The sequence below is a fragment of the Acomys minous genome (genome assembly GCF_964271855.1).
Source record: "Acomys minous genome assembly, chromosome: 3".
Taxonomy (NCBI): Eukaryota; Metazoa; Chordata; class Mammalia; order Rodentia; family Muridae; genus Acomys; species Acomys minous.
In genome coordinates, this window is record NC_140485.1 from 54,703,444 (window position 1) to 54,722,143 (window position 18,700).

Below are 18,700 nucleotides of genomic sequence, written 5' to 3' on the forward strand. Positions count from 1 at the left end.
CAGACTTTGGATTCTCAGAACCCGCACAAATGCCAACTGGACAGAGTGGCCCGCCTGTAAACTAAGGCCAACACTGGGAAGGTGGAAGTGGGATCCTGACGTAAGCTGGCTAGCCAGACCAGTTGTATCAGGGAGCTGTGGGTTCATTTGAAAGATTTTGCCTCTGTTATCAAGGGAGAACCCAAAGGAGGAAGATTCCTGACATAGCCCTTAGGTCTCTGCGCCTGTGCCCAGACACACCTGTGCCCAGACACACCTGTGCCCAGACACACCTGTGCCCAGACACACCTGTGCCCAGACACACCTGCCCATACACACATGGGAATGCTTATACACACCACATACTCTTTTTTTTTTTTCCCGAGACAGGGTCTCTTTGTAGCCTTGGCTGTCCTGGACTCACTTTGTAGACCAGGCTAGTTTCGAACTCACATCGATCCGCCTGCCTCTGCCTCCCGAGTGCTGGGATTAAAGGCGTGCGCCACCATGCCCAGCTACACCACATACTCCTAAGAGAAAGAAAAATAGTGCTCGCTTCGGCAGCACATATATACTAAAGTAGGAAGAGAAAGAAAAATAAACAGTGTAATTTTCCAGGTCTGGGGATGTAGGTCAGCGGTAAGCACTTGCGCAGCGTGTACAAGGCCCTGGGGGTACTCCTCAGCAACACAGAAAAGGAAAGAAAGCTCCGTTTGCCAGGCATGGTGGCACACATCTTTAATCATAACACTCAGAAGCAGAGGCAGACAGATCTTTGAGTTTAAAGCCAGCAGGACCCTGTCTTAAAAAAAATGAATTAATTAGCTGGGCAGGGATGGTGTTTGCCTTTATCCCAGCACTCAGGAAGCAGAGGCAGACTCATCCCTATGAGTTTGAGACCAGCCTGGTCTGCTGAGCGAGCTCCAGGACAGCCAGGGCTACCCAAAGAGAACCTCTGTTTTGATAAAAATAATAATTTTTTTTTTTCTTTCTGAGATAGTGTCTCACCATGTAGTCCTAGCTGTCCTGGAGCTTACTATGTAGACTTGAACACAGAGAGATCCTCCTACTTTTCAAGTGCTGGGAGTGAAGGTGTATACCACCACATCCAGACAACTTTAATTTTCTTTAAAAAGCTTTTTACTATGCATGCTAGCGTGCCTATAATACCAGCACTTTTGAGAGGAAAGCAGGAGGATCAGGAGTTGAAGCTCATCCTCAGCTACATAGCATAGGAGGCCATCCTGGGCTGCACGAGACAAATACAGGAAAGTAAATAAGCTCTCCATGAATGATTCTATAGCTGCCGCTGCCGCTTCCTCCTCCTCCTCCTCTTGTTCTTCTTCTTTCTTCCTTCTTCCTCCTCCTTCTTTCTTCTTGTTCTTTTTACTTCTTTCTTCCTCCCTCCTCCTCCTCCTCTTCCTTTTTCTTTTTTGTAGACCAGGCTGGCCTGGAACTCACAGGTGCCTCCCAAGTGCTGGGATTAAAGGTGTACACCACTCTTCTTTTCAACCTTTTTGTCTAACAAACTGCTAATTTGATCTTGCCCATGGCTATAAGGAGCTAGTCAGCAGTCAGTTCAAGTATTGTCTTTGGGGTCAGTAATTCACCTCAGCACTGTTATTGAGTTCCAATTTAGTGCAGGCACTATACTAAGCACAGAGGCTTAGTGGTGTGTGGTTTTTTCCCCCTGGGGGAGGGGCCTTCTTGAGATATGTTCCTCTATGTGGCCCTGGCTGTCCTAAAACTTGCCAAATAGACAAGGATAGCCTCAGACTCACAGATCACTGACTGCACATGGAGTTGATAGTAGCTTACCAGGCATAGGTGAACAGGGTGGGACATCAGAGAGTCCTCATTTTACTTTGCCAAATGGGCATGTATGGAGACATCTAGGAGATTTATTAAAGTATGAAAGTGAGATCGGGAAGCCAGGGCTCCTAAGTCACCAAGAATGTTTTGAGTTGGAAACAGACTGCTGGATTTAGCCTTTGTCAGATGTAGAGCTGACATGTCAGACTAGCATATTAGTGTGGAGGGACCAAAAAGTTACACTGAGATAAACCTACTGAGGATATTTACCAAGCCGTCCTCAACAATCCTGACAATACTAACAACCTATATATATTTCTTTCTCAGATAGCAAGCTGAGCATTTGTTGAAACTTACTAGACTTTTACTTGGCTATAACAGATTCCTTTTTAGTCTTCACTCTCATTTCATACTTTGTTGGTTACTTTTCTTGTTGCTGTGGCAAAATCCTTACAAGAAACAGTGTAAGGGCAGATGAGATGGCTCAGCAGGTGAAGGACTTGCCGCATAAGCTTGGGCGTTTATGGAGGTGCTGCTGATTTCTGCCATGTCATATTGTCTCCTTCCTCCTTCTCTGTCCCTCTCCCTCCCTCCCTCTGTCTTTGTCTGTGTGTGTATGTGTCTGTCTGTGTCTCAGTCTATGTGTGTTTGTCTGTCTCCCTCTGTCTCTTTCTGTGTGTGTGTGTGTGTGTGTGTGTGTCCTCCCCCCCCCCCCCATGGTTTCTTTGTAGCGTTGGCTGTCCTGAAACCAGGCTGGCTTTGAACTCACAGAGATCTGCCTGCCTCTGCCTCCTGAGTGCTGGAATTACAGGTGTGGGGCTCCTCATCTCTTATGTAAGCATCACCATATGAGTGTTTGTACCCAAAGCTTAATTGAGGAAAGGTGTCCATTCAGATGAAGAAAGCAGGAGCTTATTTAGGCTGCTTCTGAATTTTAGCCATGGATGTCCATGAATGCAGAATGAGTTATCATTTCTTTTTCTTTCTTTCCTACAGGATTTATTTTGGGGAAGTTCAGCTGAATGGCTTAGGAGAAGGTATGTATGCATTCAAGCCTGAAACATTTGTGGTGTTAAGAGCTTTACTAAGGGGCTGGAGAGATGACTCAGAGGTTAAGACACTGACCGCTCTTCCATAGGTCCCGAGTTCAATTCCCAGCAACCACATAGTGGTTCACCACCACCTGTAATGAGATCTGGTGACTTCTTGTGGTGGACAGGTGCATATTTGGGCCTGTATAAATAAGAAATAAAACAAACAAGAGCTATACTAAGCTGGGCGTGGTGGTACATACCTGTAATCCCAGCACTTGGGGGGCAGGGGCAGGAGGATCTCTGTGAGTTCAAGGCCAGCCTGGTCTGTAAAGCAAGTCCAGGCCAACCAAGGCTACACAGAGAAAACTCTGTCTGGAAAAACCAAGAGCTGTGCTAACTTCAGAGATGGGCTCAATTGCTACTTGGATATGTGACTGACCTTGTATAACACATATTATAATTCTAAACTTTATAATAAAATAAGGAATCGGTAAGTAGGGGGTCAGTTTTCTGAGACGCTACCAAAGTTGATAATAATTTTTCAGAAGTTTAGCAGGAACTTAGCATTTGGGGTTTCTCCCTCTGCTCCTCTCCCCTCTCCTCTCTCTTTCTCCTTCCCCTCCTCCCCCCAGATGCTAATTAAGCACTGTATCATCTACACAGCGATTTTCTTTTCTTTTTTGACACAGCGATTTTCTTATGGTTTATCTTACGGTTTGGGTTTTTGGGTTTTTGTTGGTTGGTTTGTTTGTTTTTTGAGACAGGGTTTCTCTGTGTAGCCTTGGCTGTCCTGGACTGGCTTTGAACTCACACAGATCTGCCTGCCTCTCCCTCCCAAGTGCTGGGGTTAAAGATTAAAGGCTTGTGCTACAATGCCCACTATCTTACTTTTTTTTTTTTTTCCATCTCTGAAGACAGTGTCTTTCCTTTGCTAATATTGGGTCAGTAGAGAATACATTGCAAGTAGGAACTACACAAGAAACTGAGATGGCCTTATTTATATGCTGAACAGATAATGCCAGTGACTATAAAACAAGCTTGGAGTGTGTTAGCATTCTCTGGAAAACGTTGATATTTTCTTTCTTCTCCTAGGCTTCCAAACAGTTCGAGTTGGAACAGTGGGCACCCCTATTGGCACCATCACTCTTTCCTGTGCTTATAGAATTAACTTGGCATTCATGTCTACCAGGTGAGGAAATACCTCAGAGTCTCCCAGTGACGTGAAAGCTCCAAAGCTACAGCTATAGTTGATGCTGATGAAAGCTGAAAGCTACCTTTTCTAGAAGAATGCAATTGTGAAAGGGAGAGAGCATCACTGCCACAGTTAAGAAGTGGAATCTGTGGTTTATATTTAGAGACTGCAGTGTGAGAACTGTGGTAGACCTGAAGTAGCTACAAAGCGAGGGACCCTCTGTGGACTTGAGGTGACTGGGAAGAAGTTCTAACAAATACTGCAATGTACTTCTTGCATTACAGGCAATTTGAGAGGACCCCACCTATCATGGGGATTATCATTGATCACTTTGTTGACCATCCCTATCCTAGCTCCTCTCCCATGCACCCCTGCAATTACAGGTAAGGACTGAGAGATACTTCCCCAAGCTGCAGCTAAGCAAAAGCATCCACTGGCTGTGGGTAGAAATAAAAAGGCTAGTTCTATTCTTTTTGTTTTGTTTCCAGACATGGTTTCTGTGTGTAGCCTTGGCTGTCCTGGACTGGATTTGTAGACCTGGCTGGCCTCGAACTCACAGACCCACCTGCCTCTGCCTCTCGAGTGCTGGGATTAAAGGTGTGTGCCACCACCGCCCAGCTATTAGTTCCAGTCTTGCTGCTGCATGGTAGGCTCACCAAGGCTTGAGCCACAGTGTGTGGGAACTTAACTGGGTGTTCAGGATCACACTGCAATGTCACTTTCTCCAAGTTATATGGGTACTACAAGAATGCCAGTAATTTGTGGACTGTAAAAAATGATTTTCAGCAGGCATGGTGGCGCATACCTTTAATCCCAGCTCTTAGGAGGCAGAGGCTGGAGGATGGCTGTGAGTTCAAGGCCAGCCTGGTTGACAAAGTGAGTCTAAGACAGCCAGGGCTACACAGAGAAACCCTGTCTTTAAAAAAAAAAATTAAAAAAATATATATATATACACGTAAGATTTCCAGATGGCCATCTCACTTTATGAACTCTGCCTAAAACTTTTTGACACAACTCCGAGCCTTTTCTAACCACTGCATACTTTCTGAAGTTGGCTACTATTGTCATAAAATTCATCATTCCTTCCTCCCCCGATACAGAACTGGTGAGGATGCTGGAGTCACATACCCATCAGTGGAAGACTCTCAGGAAGTGTGTACCACATCTTTTTCCACATCTCCTCCCTCCCAGGTAGGGAAAGGATTGTGGGCTGTATATATTCCTGTGGGCCTTTTGAAGTGTTGTCAAATCTTAGTTATGCCGCCTTTGGTGAGTCTCTTGAGGTGTAACAGGCTTTCTCCAGCAGTAATAGTGCTTGTTCCCAGTCTCGCCATTCCATCATCCTCTTTGAATCCCTAAAAATCAGTCACAGAATTCCACTGTATTCTCAGACCAGAGAAGCATTCTAACCTGCGTGTGTTGATTTAGTTGCTTCTTTTGTTTGTTTGTTTTCTAAAATAGGGTTTTTCTGTGTAGCCTTGGCTGTCCTGGAGATCCATCTTCCTCTGTCTTCCTGAGTCCTGAGATCACAGGCGTGCACCACTCTGTTCCCATCGTGGCTTACTTTCTTTCTTTTTTTTTTTTTAAATTATTTATTTATTTATTATTATATGTGCAGTATACTTTCACTCCAGAAGAGGACCATCAGATCTCATTATAGATGGCTGTGAGCCATCATGTGGTTGCTGGGAATTGAACTCATGACCCCTGGAAGAGCAGGGGTCAGAGTTAACCTCTGAGCTATCTCTCCAGCCCCCTGTGGCTTACTTTCTTAATAAGTAATAAATTTGGTTCTGTAGTTGTGGAATGTGTCCCAAAGAGCCAGTAATTATTTAATATAAAACTATAAACAGCAAGCAGAAGCACTGCCTTTCTTAATAGCTGACATAGTTATCTATTCCCTGTCCAGACTCTGCCCCAGCATTTCAGCCACTGCCTATTCCCCACTAGCGAGTCTTGAGTGGCAAACCCAGCTTCAGTAAATCATGGGCCCTGACTTTTGACGCCAGCATCCTCAGAGGAAGCATCGTCACAGTCGTGAGTGGGGAGCATGAGTGAAGACTATGACAGGCAGTCATTCTTTCTCGCTGACTAAATTAAGTACTTAATTATCCCCCAAATTCCTCAGCTTCTTGTTCCTTCTACCTCACTGCTTTATTCTCTTCTCCTTTGACTTCTTTAGGTTTTTACTTTGGAAATAGTGTTTGAAATGCTGTTTGCTATGTATTCTTGGCTGGCCTAGAACATGCCACATAGACCAGCCTGGCTTTAATGTGGCCGTTCTCTTTTCCTCTGAGTGCTGGGATTGCAAGCATGTGTTATATGACTTTTTGTTTGTTTGTTGGAAATAAGGTCTCACAATTGCAGTGCAGCCAAGACCAGCATTGAATGATCCTCCTGTCTCCACCTTCGAAGTGCTAGGATCGGCGTGTGTTATTATGCTTAGCTACCAATTTGTTAATGTGGAGAGTTTAATTGTTAAGTTATTTTACATTAATTTTTTTACTACATTTATTTATTTTGTGAGGCTAGGGGTATGCCTTTGTGCCATGCTACACATGTGGCAGTCAGATCTAAAGCTGTAACAGCAGAAGTGCAAACAATCAGCATACACGCATGCACACGCACTCACCCCGCGTGCTGCACTCCCGGGATGGCATAGGGAAGTGTGACTCTAAGCCTGCTAACAATACCGCCAGCGCATTTCAGCTCTTTGCAACTGTCCCTGCAGATGGAGGGCGGCTGATCACGGCCAGTGTCCCCAGTTCTGAGGCTTACCTCCTGGGTGAGCTGTTCCCTCACTTCCACCCACACCTCTTCAGCTAGTGACAGACTAATGCTTGGTTCAGGTTTCTGTTTTGCCATGTCATTCTCATTTGAGGCAGTTGGTTTTCCAGCTGCCTGTCAAGCAGACAGGCTCCCAGGGCATGCCCTGAGGTAAATGTCACTTCTCAGCATACTCCTCGTTGCTGCTTTGGGAAGCCAGCGTGCACTCGCTTCCCTGCCCTCACCACGCTCTGGCCAGCCTCTCGCTGCTGCCCCTTCTGGAGGCCTTTCCCCCCACTTCTTTCTCAAGTCCCTTTTCTTTTTTCTTGTTTCTCCTGTCTCTCTGTGTGTCTGTGCACAGTGTGTGTTTACTGTCACAAAGGCACATTTTCAGACCCCTACTCCTGTGGTGATGGACACTCTGAGGGTCCCCATGGCAGGACTGGCCTTTTCCCATCAAGTGAGTTCATAATGGGAAGAAGGGGATGTGATCAGAGGGCTTCTTTCTACTTAAAAAAATGAAAACTGAACAGGGTATAGTTATTTAGTCCCCAAGTGTTCAGTGGGATTATTTTAAGGCTTGGTAATTGATTTTAACAGGACATTGCCACAGCGTAGCAACCCAAAATAGTGATTTTTTTATTTGCCCCTCCTCCTTCCGTTGCTGTGAAAAGTACATGGAGTTATTTATATCAGATTTCCAAATAAACAGTCCATGACTGGTAATCTTTCCATTTTCATTATAAATAGGAGCTGTCCATACCCAGGGGTAATAGAGGTGTGATTAGAGAAGATGGTTTTAGAATCACATGGATCTCAAGGACAAGGGAGAAAATAGGATGACTTGGGAAATTGAGCCCAGGATTATGCCTAGGGGAATCTGCTGGGCTGGAAATGTAGGGGAACTGGGGAGCCAGGAGCTCAGTAGAGGCCTTTGGGAGCCTCTAGAGCTGGAGATCCTAATCCTAGATCAAGCAAGTCTGTTTCCTTTCTGAAAAAGGCCTGGCCCACCCCGGCCCCTCGTTCCACTGGGATCTGCTCCTGCCTTTCTGCTGAGCTCAGCATGAGTCATGTGCTAGGGTTGCCTTTTCTCCCTGCCTTTCCTCTGCCTCTCTGTTTTTCTCTTGCTCAGCTCTCAAGCTCTCGCCTTTCCTATCAGCCTGCTGTCCTGGGCCTTGGATCGGCTGACCTGGCTTATCCAGTAGTGTTTACTGCTGGCTTAAACACTACACACACTCACCAGGTACCTTTTAAGATGGGGAGGACCACGGGCTTCCCAGGGCTGCCTCTCATTCTGAGGAGTAACACAGTAACTTGAAGGACTTAAAAGACTTTCTGAGAGGGTAGCCCCTCAGATTTCAGAAGGGAATGGCTTTGCTCTTTCTCTTCTCTTCTCCCTTTGTAGTCATCACCACGCATGTCTTCCAAAAGCCACATCCAAAAAGAATTAAGGTCCATGATGCCTACCTGGTGGAGGCATTGATGATGGGAAAGCTTATGAGGTTTGCCTGCTTACCTGGTACTGCCATCAATGACTTTGCTTTTCCATTACCTCCAAAGCTGATGGTTCCTGGGAAGGAAGGTGGGGTACCTCTTGCTCCCAACCAGCCTGTTCACGGCACCCAGGCTGATCAGGAGAGACTGATGACCCACGTGCCTTCTGATGGGACCCACTGTGCTGCCACACCCTCTAGCAGGTGAGTTCCCATCATGGCTCTGCCGCTGCTAAGGCCATCCAGGGACCTGGATACCCTGATACACACAGGCTCAGGCTTGACCTTTTTGCCCTGAAGGAGAAAGCCTTTAAGGTCTTTGATGAGAGTCTATTATTGCAGCCAGAGTATAAGGAAGCTATCTGGGGTTTAGCTGCTAAGAAATAGCAAGGCTTTCCTTCTTTTTTAAATCTTCAACAACAACAAAAAATTATTTATTTATTTATTTATTTATTTATTTATTGGTTTTTCGAGACAGAGTTTCTTTGTGTAACAGTCCTGGCTATCATGGACTCACTTTTATAGACCAGGTTGGCCTCGAACTCCTAGCGATCCACCTGCCTCTGCCTCCTGAGTGCTGGTATTAAAGGTGTGCACCACCACGTCTGGCAATTTTCAAAAATTTTAACATTGTGTGTGTGTGTGTGTGTGTGTGTGTGCGCGCGCGCGCGCGCGCCGCATATACACACAAGTGCAGTTTGCACCCTAACTGCAAAGTGCCTGTTCTTTGCTACTGCCCTAAGCATTGTCTCTGGAAAGCTGCACTGTAAGCTGCCTTCTGGCCCTCCTGGATTTGAACAGCCCTAGGATCATGAGAATGGCATGCTCCTCCTCCTGGAACTTTCTCATTGGAGAAATGCCCACTGTACTTTTTCATTGGCACAGTGGAGTGGTGGAAGGGGAAATCTTAGGGAAAAATGTGGAGTCATTCAGGAAAATAGTTTATTCTATTCCTGTCTTTTTCAAATGCTGATCCCTTTTCACCTCATCCTCAATCACATGACCAAAGGAAAATCCATTAGTCACTTGGCACCCCAGCTTTCTGATCCTGGACTCTTGGTGATGTCCAGGAGTAGCTGAAGATAGTGGAGCCTGGGTGGTGAGGATGCTGAGAAGCCAGCAGGGCGTGGTGGCCCACGCCTTTAGTCCCAATACTCGGGAGGCAGAGGCAGATGGATCTCTGTGAGTTCCAGGACAGCCTGGTCTACAGAGTGAGTCCAGGACAGCCAAGGCAACACAGAAAAACCCTTGTCTCAGAAGGAAGGAAGGAAAGAAAAAAAAGGCCAAAACAAAAACCTCAGAAGCCTTTTCCTCAGGGCCAGGCCAACTTTGACCTTTAGGGTCTTATGGTATTTTTAGATAATCAGAAAAAAGGGGTTAAAATGTGAGTTTGATCATGGTATTGAGGAATGCTAACCTGCAGCTGTACAAGAGTTGCTTACTGTGTCTGGCTGCTGTGTTTGATTAGTGCTGGTATTTCTGATAGGATTTGATATGAGCACCACACTTTTACAGTGTGAAGTTTCATTCACACATGTAAGCATTTTAGTTGTTCCAGCAAGTTGTCCTCTTCCAAGCCAAGAGGCAGGACTGTGGCAGCAGCCAGACCTCTTGCCCAGGCTGTGGCTGCACAGGAAGCTGGACTTGACGTGACTAGAGATGTTTGCGGTTTAAGAATGAGCACCCACTTTCCTTTTCTTCTTTAGTGAGGACACTGAAACTGTATCTAACAGCAGTGAGGGACGGGCTTCACCCCATGACGTCTTGGAGACTCTCTTTGTCCGAAAAGTGGGAGCATTTGTCAACAAACCCATCAACCAGGTGATTCTTCTGCCACTGCCTAAGTGGATGTCTGTGTTCTCAGAGTAAGGGTCCCCTGCACAGTGGCCTATACAGCTGCCAGAACTGCTACAAACCTTGTCATGTGTGTAAGTTGTCTTTGAAGAGGATAATAACCAGTGGACCTGAGCTGTGACACGTTGTTTCTCAGCAACTGTGACAAAGCGTTCCCATTCATAGTTCCATAATTCTCTGCTGTGAACATATCTGATAGGAGATGGGGAGGCTAGGGCAGCATGCTTGGCCTAGCTGTGGGAAACTGAAAGAAGCATGTGTGCTGGGAGGGACAGGACCCTTCTCTCCTTTCTCTCTTCAGGTGACCCTGACAAGTTTGGACATACCCTTTGCCATGTTTGCTCCCAAGAATTTGGAGCTGGAGGATGCCGATCCTATGGTGAGCCCACCAGTGACTTTGAGTTTCCAGTGGATGGCACAGTGGTCACCCTTCCCAGGCGGTCACAGTTCTCCATAGCTCTTAAGCTAGGCCTATTCTCTCTCTCTCTCTCTCTCTCTCTGTCTCTCTCTGTCTCTCTCTCTCTCTGTCTCTCTCTCTCACACACACACACACACACACACACACACACACACACACACACACTTGTTACAAAGCCAAAGCTGGCCTGGAATTCTGTGTAGCCCAGGAAAATGTCCAACTTGAAATGCTCCTGCCTCAGCCTCCTGAGTGCTGGGACTGTAGGCGTGCACCTCCATGCCCAGCTCAGTTTATTTCTACCATAACTGTCAGATAGCTCACGTATCCTGCTCATGGAGTCTGCACTGACTCTGCCTTATTCTGAATTAGGTGAATCCCCCGGACTCCCCAGAGATCACATCACCCCTCCATGGCAGCCTGCACTCAGATGGCTCCAGTGGGGGCAGCAGTGGCCACACACATGACGACTTTGTTATGATTGACTTTGTAAGTTGCCATCACCACCCTTGATCTTTGCTGCTCTGGAGAGTAAACCTAGAAGCACCTGTTGTCTATGAACAAGCTTTTAAGATTTTCACCTCAGGGATGGGGTGGTGTGCAGGCCGCGTGGACACGATAGGGAAACACTTGGAGGCTTGTGAACAGCAAGGCTTTTAATGTCATGTCTTTGCTTGAAATTCACTGTGTATGGGGTTTACTTAGGAGGAGTTGGAGGGGTCGAGGGTCTAAGTCAGAAGCCTAGCCAGGAGGGAGTGGCGCCATGAGGACTAGGGCGTAGGCCAGACAAGCAGGGCGCAAAGCCATGCTCCCCCTTAGCTGCGCCTGGAAGACTGTGCGTGGCTAACTCCTGAGAAGGACTCTGACACATAGATCACCTCTTCATGTTCCTTCATGGTTCAAAGATGAACTAACCTGAGTTTGTGTTGTTTTTAAAGAAACCTGCTTTTTCTAAAGACGACATTCTTCCGATGGACTTGGGGACCTTTTACCGGGAATTTCAGAACCCTCCTCAGCTGAGCAGCCTCTCCATAGATATTGGAGCCCAGTCTATGGCAGAAGACTTGGTATGAAAACCCCTTCCCTCCCAGGGCTCCCCCTCTAGCTGCCTGTCCTCATCTGAGGGCCACTCGTATGCCATAGGCCTAGAACTTTCCTCCTGTTACTTCATCCTGCCCCTTTGCCTTCCATCTTTCCTGAAAAAGGAAAAAAGTAGTTTTAGCTGGTTATCACCTTTTGGTCACACTTGACATATGTATTGTCCTGGCGGTTGTCCTGAATTCCCTTGAGCTCAGTTTTGTTTGAGATGACAAAGTCTCACTGTGTGAGGTAGGACTGTGCCTGTGGAGAACGCTGAAGCCCCAGGAAATGTAGCTTTTGGTTGGCTGTAGCAGAAATCTATGCCCAGCAATAACAGTGTAGAAAGAACATGAACTTAGTGGGTTTTGTTGTTGTTTGTTTTTGTCACAAAATTTACATATGTAGCCCTGGCTGTGTATGTTTGGAAAATCACTATGCAAACCAAGCGGGCCTCAAACTTAGTGAGTGCCCTGTCTCTGCTCGGACTCTAGGCCTGTCCCCACACCTGGCCCAATGTAGTACCCTTAAATGGGGCTGTCTAAGACCCAAACTAACACATATACTGTCTGTCTGTCTGTCTGTCTGTCTGTGTAGCTGGGAGCAAACCCTGGGCCTTGCCTATGTGAGCAAGTGCTCTACTACTGAACTGCAGTGCACCCTTCCTGCCCCATCCTGCAAAACATAGCTGAAGCTAACTTAATGTGAGTCTGGTAAAATAGGGCTTCATGCCATCCCACTTCACAGAAGGAGACACCTCTGATTGAGTGACTTACCTGTAGCAACAGTCAGAAAGTTTTGAAGTGGGGAGTTCCTGAGTGTAGCCCTCTGGTAACTGGCTTGTAGTCAGAAGAAACAAGGTCCAAGGGCTCTGGTTGTCATCCCTTAGCCAGTGCTATCTGAGGCTTGCCTTCTACCTCAGGCTTGCCTCAAGTTACTAGGATGTCTAAGCCACCCAGGCTTCCTCTCTCCCTTTACGCTTAAGCCCGTTGTGGGATGTCGCCCTGCAGTTTAAAGTCTGCTGGTGTAGTTTCATTTGCTTAGCCCTGATAGAGGCAGCCTCTAGGGAGAACCAGCTCTTCTGTAAGCATCAACTGCAGGACAGGCTGGCACAAGTGGTTGTCAGCCACCCAGCCAATCTAAAGATAGCCAGACCTTACACAGACCTGTGTCAGGCTTGAAAGTTTGGTGGCTGCCTTGTCCCTATTTTCTCAGGGTTTTTTGACATCTACAAAGTGCAGGGGTTATCCCTGTTTAAAACTTCCTGGGTTGGAGCAGGGTGTGGTTGTGCACACCTTCAATCCCAGCACTCCAGAGGCAGAGGCAGGTGGATTTCTGTGAGTTCAAGGCCAGCCTGGTTTACAAAGCTAGTCTAGGACAGCCAAGGCTACACAGAGAAACCCTGTCTCAAAAACAAAAACAAAAAAACCCAAAAAGAGTGATTTCCAAGACAGCCAGGGCTGCACAGAGAAACCCTGTCTCAAAACAACAACAACAAAAACATTCAGTTTGGCCTGGTGGTGGTGATGCACACCTTTAATCCTAGCACTTGGGAGGCAGAAGCAGGTGGATCACTGGTCTACAAAGTGAGTCCAGGATAGCCAGGGCTACAAAGAGAAACAAAACAGAAACAAACAAAAATTCAGCTTGATTCTAGTGCTAATATATAAAAAAAAAAATATATATATATATATATATATATATATATATTATCATACAAAGACTATTTCATTTATTTTCTCGTTGTCAGCCATTGTTTTGGCTTTGTTTACCTGTCTCATCAGTTGCAGTTATTTGGATTCATGCAGCCACTGTGCAGCCCTATGGCACATGCCACTCCAAACTCTGTGGACTTGTCCCCTCTCTCACCCCTGTGTCTGTGCAGCTGCCCTGTCTTTCAGGCAGCCTGGCACTGGTCAGTCTTTGTCTTGCTTTGCCTCTGATGACTGACTGGCTGCCTCCCCTCTGCTTGCTACAGGACTCCTTACCAGAGAAGCTGGCTGTGCATGAGAAGAACGTCAGAGAATTTGATGCCTTTGTCGAAACCTTGCAGTAAAAGTGTCCCAAGTGTCCGCAGCACCCCCTTTCTGTGGACCCAACAGAGAATCTCCTGCTCCTCAGCTGCTCCTAACCTTCACGCTGTTTTCTGGCCAGGTGGAAAGGAGGGTGGTTCTCTATGGAACCTGGAAGTCCTGCTCTTGGACCTGGAGACTCATGGCAGCAGTCGGGCTCAGTGCCAGACTTGGGGAGGACTCTGGCTGTGGAGAGATGGAAGCTGGCTGTAGCACAGCCTCAGCAGGGACTGTCCTCATCTGCTTCACAAAGAGTGTCATCTGTTCCTTCTGCTGCCAGCCTCCTGCCTGGGTCCATCCTTCGGCCTGGCCCTGCCTGCTTGTCCTTACCATCAACCACCTGACATTCCAGCTGGTGGCTGGGACACTGGGCAAGGCAGAAAGGAAGGAGAGCAAGCTGGGTGAAGGAAGGCTGCGTCATCAGTAGTTCCCGGACCACCCCACTCCCTTCCCTCCTTCTTCACTCACCCCCTTTCTCCCACCCTTTCTCTCCTCTCCATCTCCACCCTCCATCCCATGCCCTCTTGGGCCTGTGCTTTTGACAATATGACAGACGCCCCTGCCTAAAATAACAGGCGTTCTGAAGCCCGCCACCCTCTCCCAAAGGCTGTGGCAGCCTGTTCCTAGGATTCGTTACTGAATCACAGAAAGGTTCTTTCCTCCTCATCTTCGCTCAGTTGCTGCTGCTTGGACATAGGACATGGTAAATATTTATTACTTCCAGAGAAATCAGATATTTTATAGAAGAAAATGTTTGGGGTTAGCAGTTTCTCAAGGGAAGGAAGAGAGCCTCTGGGATGGAGGCCTCCTGTGAAGATTCCTCCAACCCGTGCTGCTGCTCCAAGGGTCTCCCAGTTGCATCAAAGGAGAGACCAGGAATAGGGCTGGAAGGACAAAGTAGCCCCCTCAAGCTGCGTGTATGGAACTGCACTGACATTGGGCTTCCCTTGCACGCTGTGTGCTCCTGCTGAGCGTGCTCTCTTGACACAGCATCTGCAAAGTGAAGGCTCTGTTCTATTGGCCCAGGAAACCTCCGGTATGTTCAATGCGATGACTCAGAGTTGTGTCATACATGATTCCCAAAGGAGCACTGTGTGCCCTGCTGCTCCAGTCGCTGAGCCTGGAGCAGGATGGGAAAGCTGTTCCTCCCTCCCTCTAATTCCAGAGTCTCTACGTGGCCCTGGGTTTACAAGCTGGATTGGTTCCCTTTTGAGAAACCAAAGCTGAGCTTATGGTTGACTTAAACCTTCAGGTATTGTTGCTTGAGTAAGTCAAGTGCCTCTGCCAGCCTGCCCTGTTCCTCTGGTCCCTGGATCCTCACTGGCAGCAGCTGTTACTCGTTGGAGCAGGTGGCTCTCAACTGCTTGTTAGTAATCTGCATGTAACACTGGAGCCTTTCCCCTGTGCATGCTTTTGCTGCCACAGAGAAACGTGCCCAGCAGTGGTGGCCAGATGGCACTGTAGCCTTTGGATCAGGGGCATAATCATGGCACATTCATGAACCAGATTTGCCTCCCAGAGCCAGCACCGAGTCGGGGGTGAGGCCACAGATTCTTAGCAGGGCTTAGCCAGTGGCCTCTACAGTAGCCTTTGTGTCCCAGACCCTATTAGGGAAGAGGCAGGGACACTGAACAGAGCATCCTTCAGGGTGGCCTGTGCCCTTCAGCCCTGCACAATGGAAGAGATGGGCTCTAGACCAATTCCTGCAGCCAGGCTCAGGCTGGGACCAGGTGGCTGTGAGGCCCCTCCTCCAGTGCTTTGTTGGGTAATGAGACTACACTTGGAACTATAATCAAGAAATTTCCAATAAAAGTTTTCTGTACTTTACAGCTTCCTGTTCTGAATGCTGTCTGGACTAGTCTACCATCCCCACCCCTGCAACACTAGGCTACCATCAGGCTTCATAAGCAGGGAAGGGTGGAGCTTGAGTTTCTCAGGGCTGCCTGACAGCCTTGGCTCCCTAGAGCTTTGTATTGTTCCCCAAGACAGGACCATCTGCTTGAGTATTTAGTGATGCAATATACATGAAGAACCCATATAAAATCTCCCTTAAGGATGGGCTTTACCAGCTTCCTATCCCCTTACATAGCATATGCTCACCACCCTACCTGCAGGACACAGAATACCAAGAGCGAACGAAAGACAGGCCCCACAGGATACAAGGAATGGTGGCTGATAGAGTGAACAGGGTTGTGGCTGAGCAGATGAGGGCAGGGCGGAGTCTAAGTTTGTTCTGCTACTCTGCCTGACAGACTCTGGCAAGGGCGGTGGACTCAAGTGATGAACAACAGGAGAGCCTAGCAACGATTACACCTAATAGGCACACTCACCCCAGCTATGGCTGTGGTCTTGGTTAAAAGCAGTCACTATCTAGTGCACATTGCGGAGTCAATGTATAGCTAGTTCTAGGTTCAGAAGCAAACTAGGTGGTTGTGTAGGTTTGTTCCCCTGAGGCCCAGAATCAGGTCAGTCCCAGGAACTAGAAGGGGACCACAAGGAAATTCTCAGCCTAAGAGTACAGCTGAAGAGAATGGGGTCAGCCCATCTTGCCAGTAAAAGCCTGGCTGCCCTTGTAAATTACATCAGACCATAGCACATGAGCACATAGCCGTCCAGCCCTGGGTCAGAAGTGCTACCATCCTTAGTAAGCCACTTTGACTGGAGACTCCAAAGACACTGCTCAGCTGCTCCATGCCCAGCAACATGGCTCATTCTTAAAACACCCTGTACATGAGGGACCTGCTGTTGCTAAGGTTTTGTTCAGCTGGCACCTAAGTGACTGCAGAGGCCCTGCCTGGAGTCAACCAGGTAAACAGTTCATTCTTGGTGCAGCTCTGCTGTCTCTTGGGTCACTGACTCAAGGTTCCAAACAGTGTCACCCAGCCTACAACTAGCAAGAAATTAAACCACTAGAGACTTGTGTCTTGAGGCACAGTTGTGCAATAGAACTGCTTCCCTGAAGCTCGGGGCCAGTATTTGTAACCAACCACTACCTTAACACTTCTGGGACCAGTGACTGGCTGGGCTGCCCCTGTCCTGAGCAGGCCTACCCTGGGCCACCACAACCTCCTGATGACAACAGGCAGACATCTGGAACCTGCCTTGACAACTGTGACAGTGAAATTCTGTCTTCCATTCTGTCTTCTGTCTTGCAAGCCATTAAGTTGTCATAAAATCACATAAAAGTCAAGTGTGATGGTTCAAGTTTATAATCACAGCATTCAAAAGAGTCACAACAGGGGGCTGGAGAGATGGCTCAGCAGTTAAAAAGAGCACTGTCTGCTCTTCCAGAGGACCTCAATTCCAGAAACCACATGGTGGCTCACAACCATCTATAATGAAATCTGGTGCCCTCTTCTGGCCTGCAGGTGTACATGTAGGCATAGCACTGTATACATATTAAATAAATCTTAAAAAAAAAAATCACAACAGATTAACCTGGACTATAGAGTAAGACCATATCTCAAAAAACAACCCACATAAGATTTATCGTCTTGAGTGTGGTGCCACACACCTTTGATTTCAGCACTCGGAGATAAAGAGGCAGGCAGATCTCTAAGCTCCAGGCTCATTTAAAAAAAAAAAAATTTTTTTTTTTCTGGTTTGGGGGATGAGACCTACATTCTTGCACTTGGTGTTCTGCACAGCTATATCCCCAGCCTGAAAGTAACCATTTCAATCTTTAAAACCAAGCAAGGGCGTGGTGGCACAGAAGCAGGCAGATCTCTGAGTTCAAGGCCAGCCTGGTCTACAAGAGTTCCAGGACAGCCAGGACTACACAGAGAAAACCTGTTTTGAAAAACCATACACAGGGGCCGGGTATGGTGGCTCACGCCTTTAATCCCAGTACTAGGGAGGCAAAGGCAGGCCGGTCTCTGAGTTCAAGGCCAGCCTGGTCTACAAAGCAAGTTCTGGGACAGCTAGAGCTGTTACACAGAGAAACCCTGTCTTGAAAAACCAAAACAATAACAGCAACAAAAACCAAACAAACAAACAAAACCCTAAATTTTAAAAATCCAAACCCTAATATGATGGCAAAACCCAGCCCAGAGTCCACCACAATCTACTCTAGCTCTCTCCTTTGTAAGTTCCCTTCAGTCAGCTGGGAGAGGAGGTGCTGGTCCTGAAACAGCACAGGTGAGCAGTTGGATACACGAATATGGGTGATGGTGACTTGGTACTTCCCTGCCTAGATGATCAGAAAGTCAAGTCGGCCTCTGACCCTGCTTTTCCTGGAAAGGGGACAAATAGTATGGAGGAGGACTGTTTTCCAGGCATAGCATGGCAACTAGCGTTTCTAAAATATACATATTTATGGATGTATGTCTATGGATGTCTCTGCATTGCCCACAGAGGCTGGACCAGGACGCTGGAGTCCCTGGAACTGGAATTAAGGTTGTGAGCTGCTGTGTGGGTGCTGAAAACTGAACCCAGATCCTCTGAAAGAGAACCAAGTGTTCTCAACTGCTGAGCCATCTCTCTAGCCCCTTGTCCTTACTATTTAATCAGAGCATGGTTAAATAGAATTTAAACTTGCTGCATGCAAGAGACCTTCAAGATAGAGAGGCTTGGGCTGGAGGGAGAGAGCTCCATGGGTAAACTGTTTGCTGTGCAAGTCTGACAGCCTGAACCAACAGAAAGGGTGCAAGGAAAAAACTGACACACACACACACTCACGGAGGCTTTTTGAAACAGGAGGGGCAGAGGAGGGAGCAGGCAGGGTGGTTTGACTTCACTGAGAACCTACAGCTGCCCACTGTCCACTGTGTCTAACCCTGCCCCAGCTGCATGGCATCTTGGAGGGCACTAGGAGGTGGAAGACAGACTGAGGGGGGAACCACATCTATGCGTTTCCCCACCACCACAGCGCGTCTTCTATGGTATGGCTGCTTGCAGTCTCCACACTCGTGTAAGAAAGCAGTGGATCTAGATGAAATCATTTCTTTTTTTGGACTTTCACTGTGCTCTATCTGGAGTACAGGCTGGCTTACATTCTCCCAAGAAAA

The 18,700-nt window shown here is 47.4% G+C and overlaps 1 protein-coding gene across 8 annotated transcripts in view; it reads left to right on the top strand.

The window, feature by feature from the left end:
* Positions 1-15,521, top strand: part of ATG13 (autophagy related 13) — a 37,051-nt gene extending 21,530 nt beyond the window's left edge. For 4 of the 8 annotated variants that reach the window (XM_084776695.1, XM_084776692.1, XM_084776693.1 and 1 more), the window contains 12 exons: positions 2,788-2,828; positions 3,918-4,014; positions 4,302-4,400; positions 5,118-5,208; positions 7,145-7,243; positions 7,916-8,026; positions 8,344-8,480; positions 9,983-10,097; positions 10,432-10,509; positions 10,918-11,034; positions 11,484-11,612; positions 13,601-15,521. In XM_084776695.1, coding sequence (XP_084632821.1) covers positions 2,788-2,828; positions 3,918-4,014; positions 4,302-4,400; positions 5,118-5,208; positions 7,145-7,243; positions 7,916-8,026; positions 8,344-8,480; positions 9,983-10,097; positions 10,432-10,509; positions 10,918-11,034; positions 11,484-11,612; positions 13,601-13,678 — 1,192 coding nt within the window. In that variant the 3' untranslated portion in view covers positions 13,679-15,521. The remainder of the gene's footprint in view (positions 1-2,787; positions 2,829-3,917; positions 4,015-4,301; positions 4,401-5,117; positions 5,209-7,144; positions 7,244-7,915; positions 8,027-8,343; positions 8,481-9,982; positions 10,098-10,431; positions 10,510-10,917; positions 11,035-11,483; positions 11,613-13,600) is intronic. The other 4 variants (XM_084776696.1, XM_084776698.1, XM_084776697.1 and 1 more) reach the window with 4 other exon arrangements.
* The last annotated feature ends 3,179 nt before the right edge of the window (positions 15,522-18,700 follow it).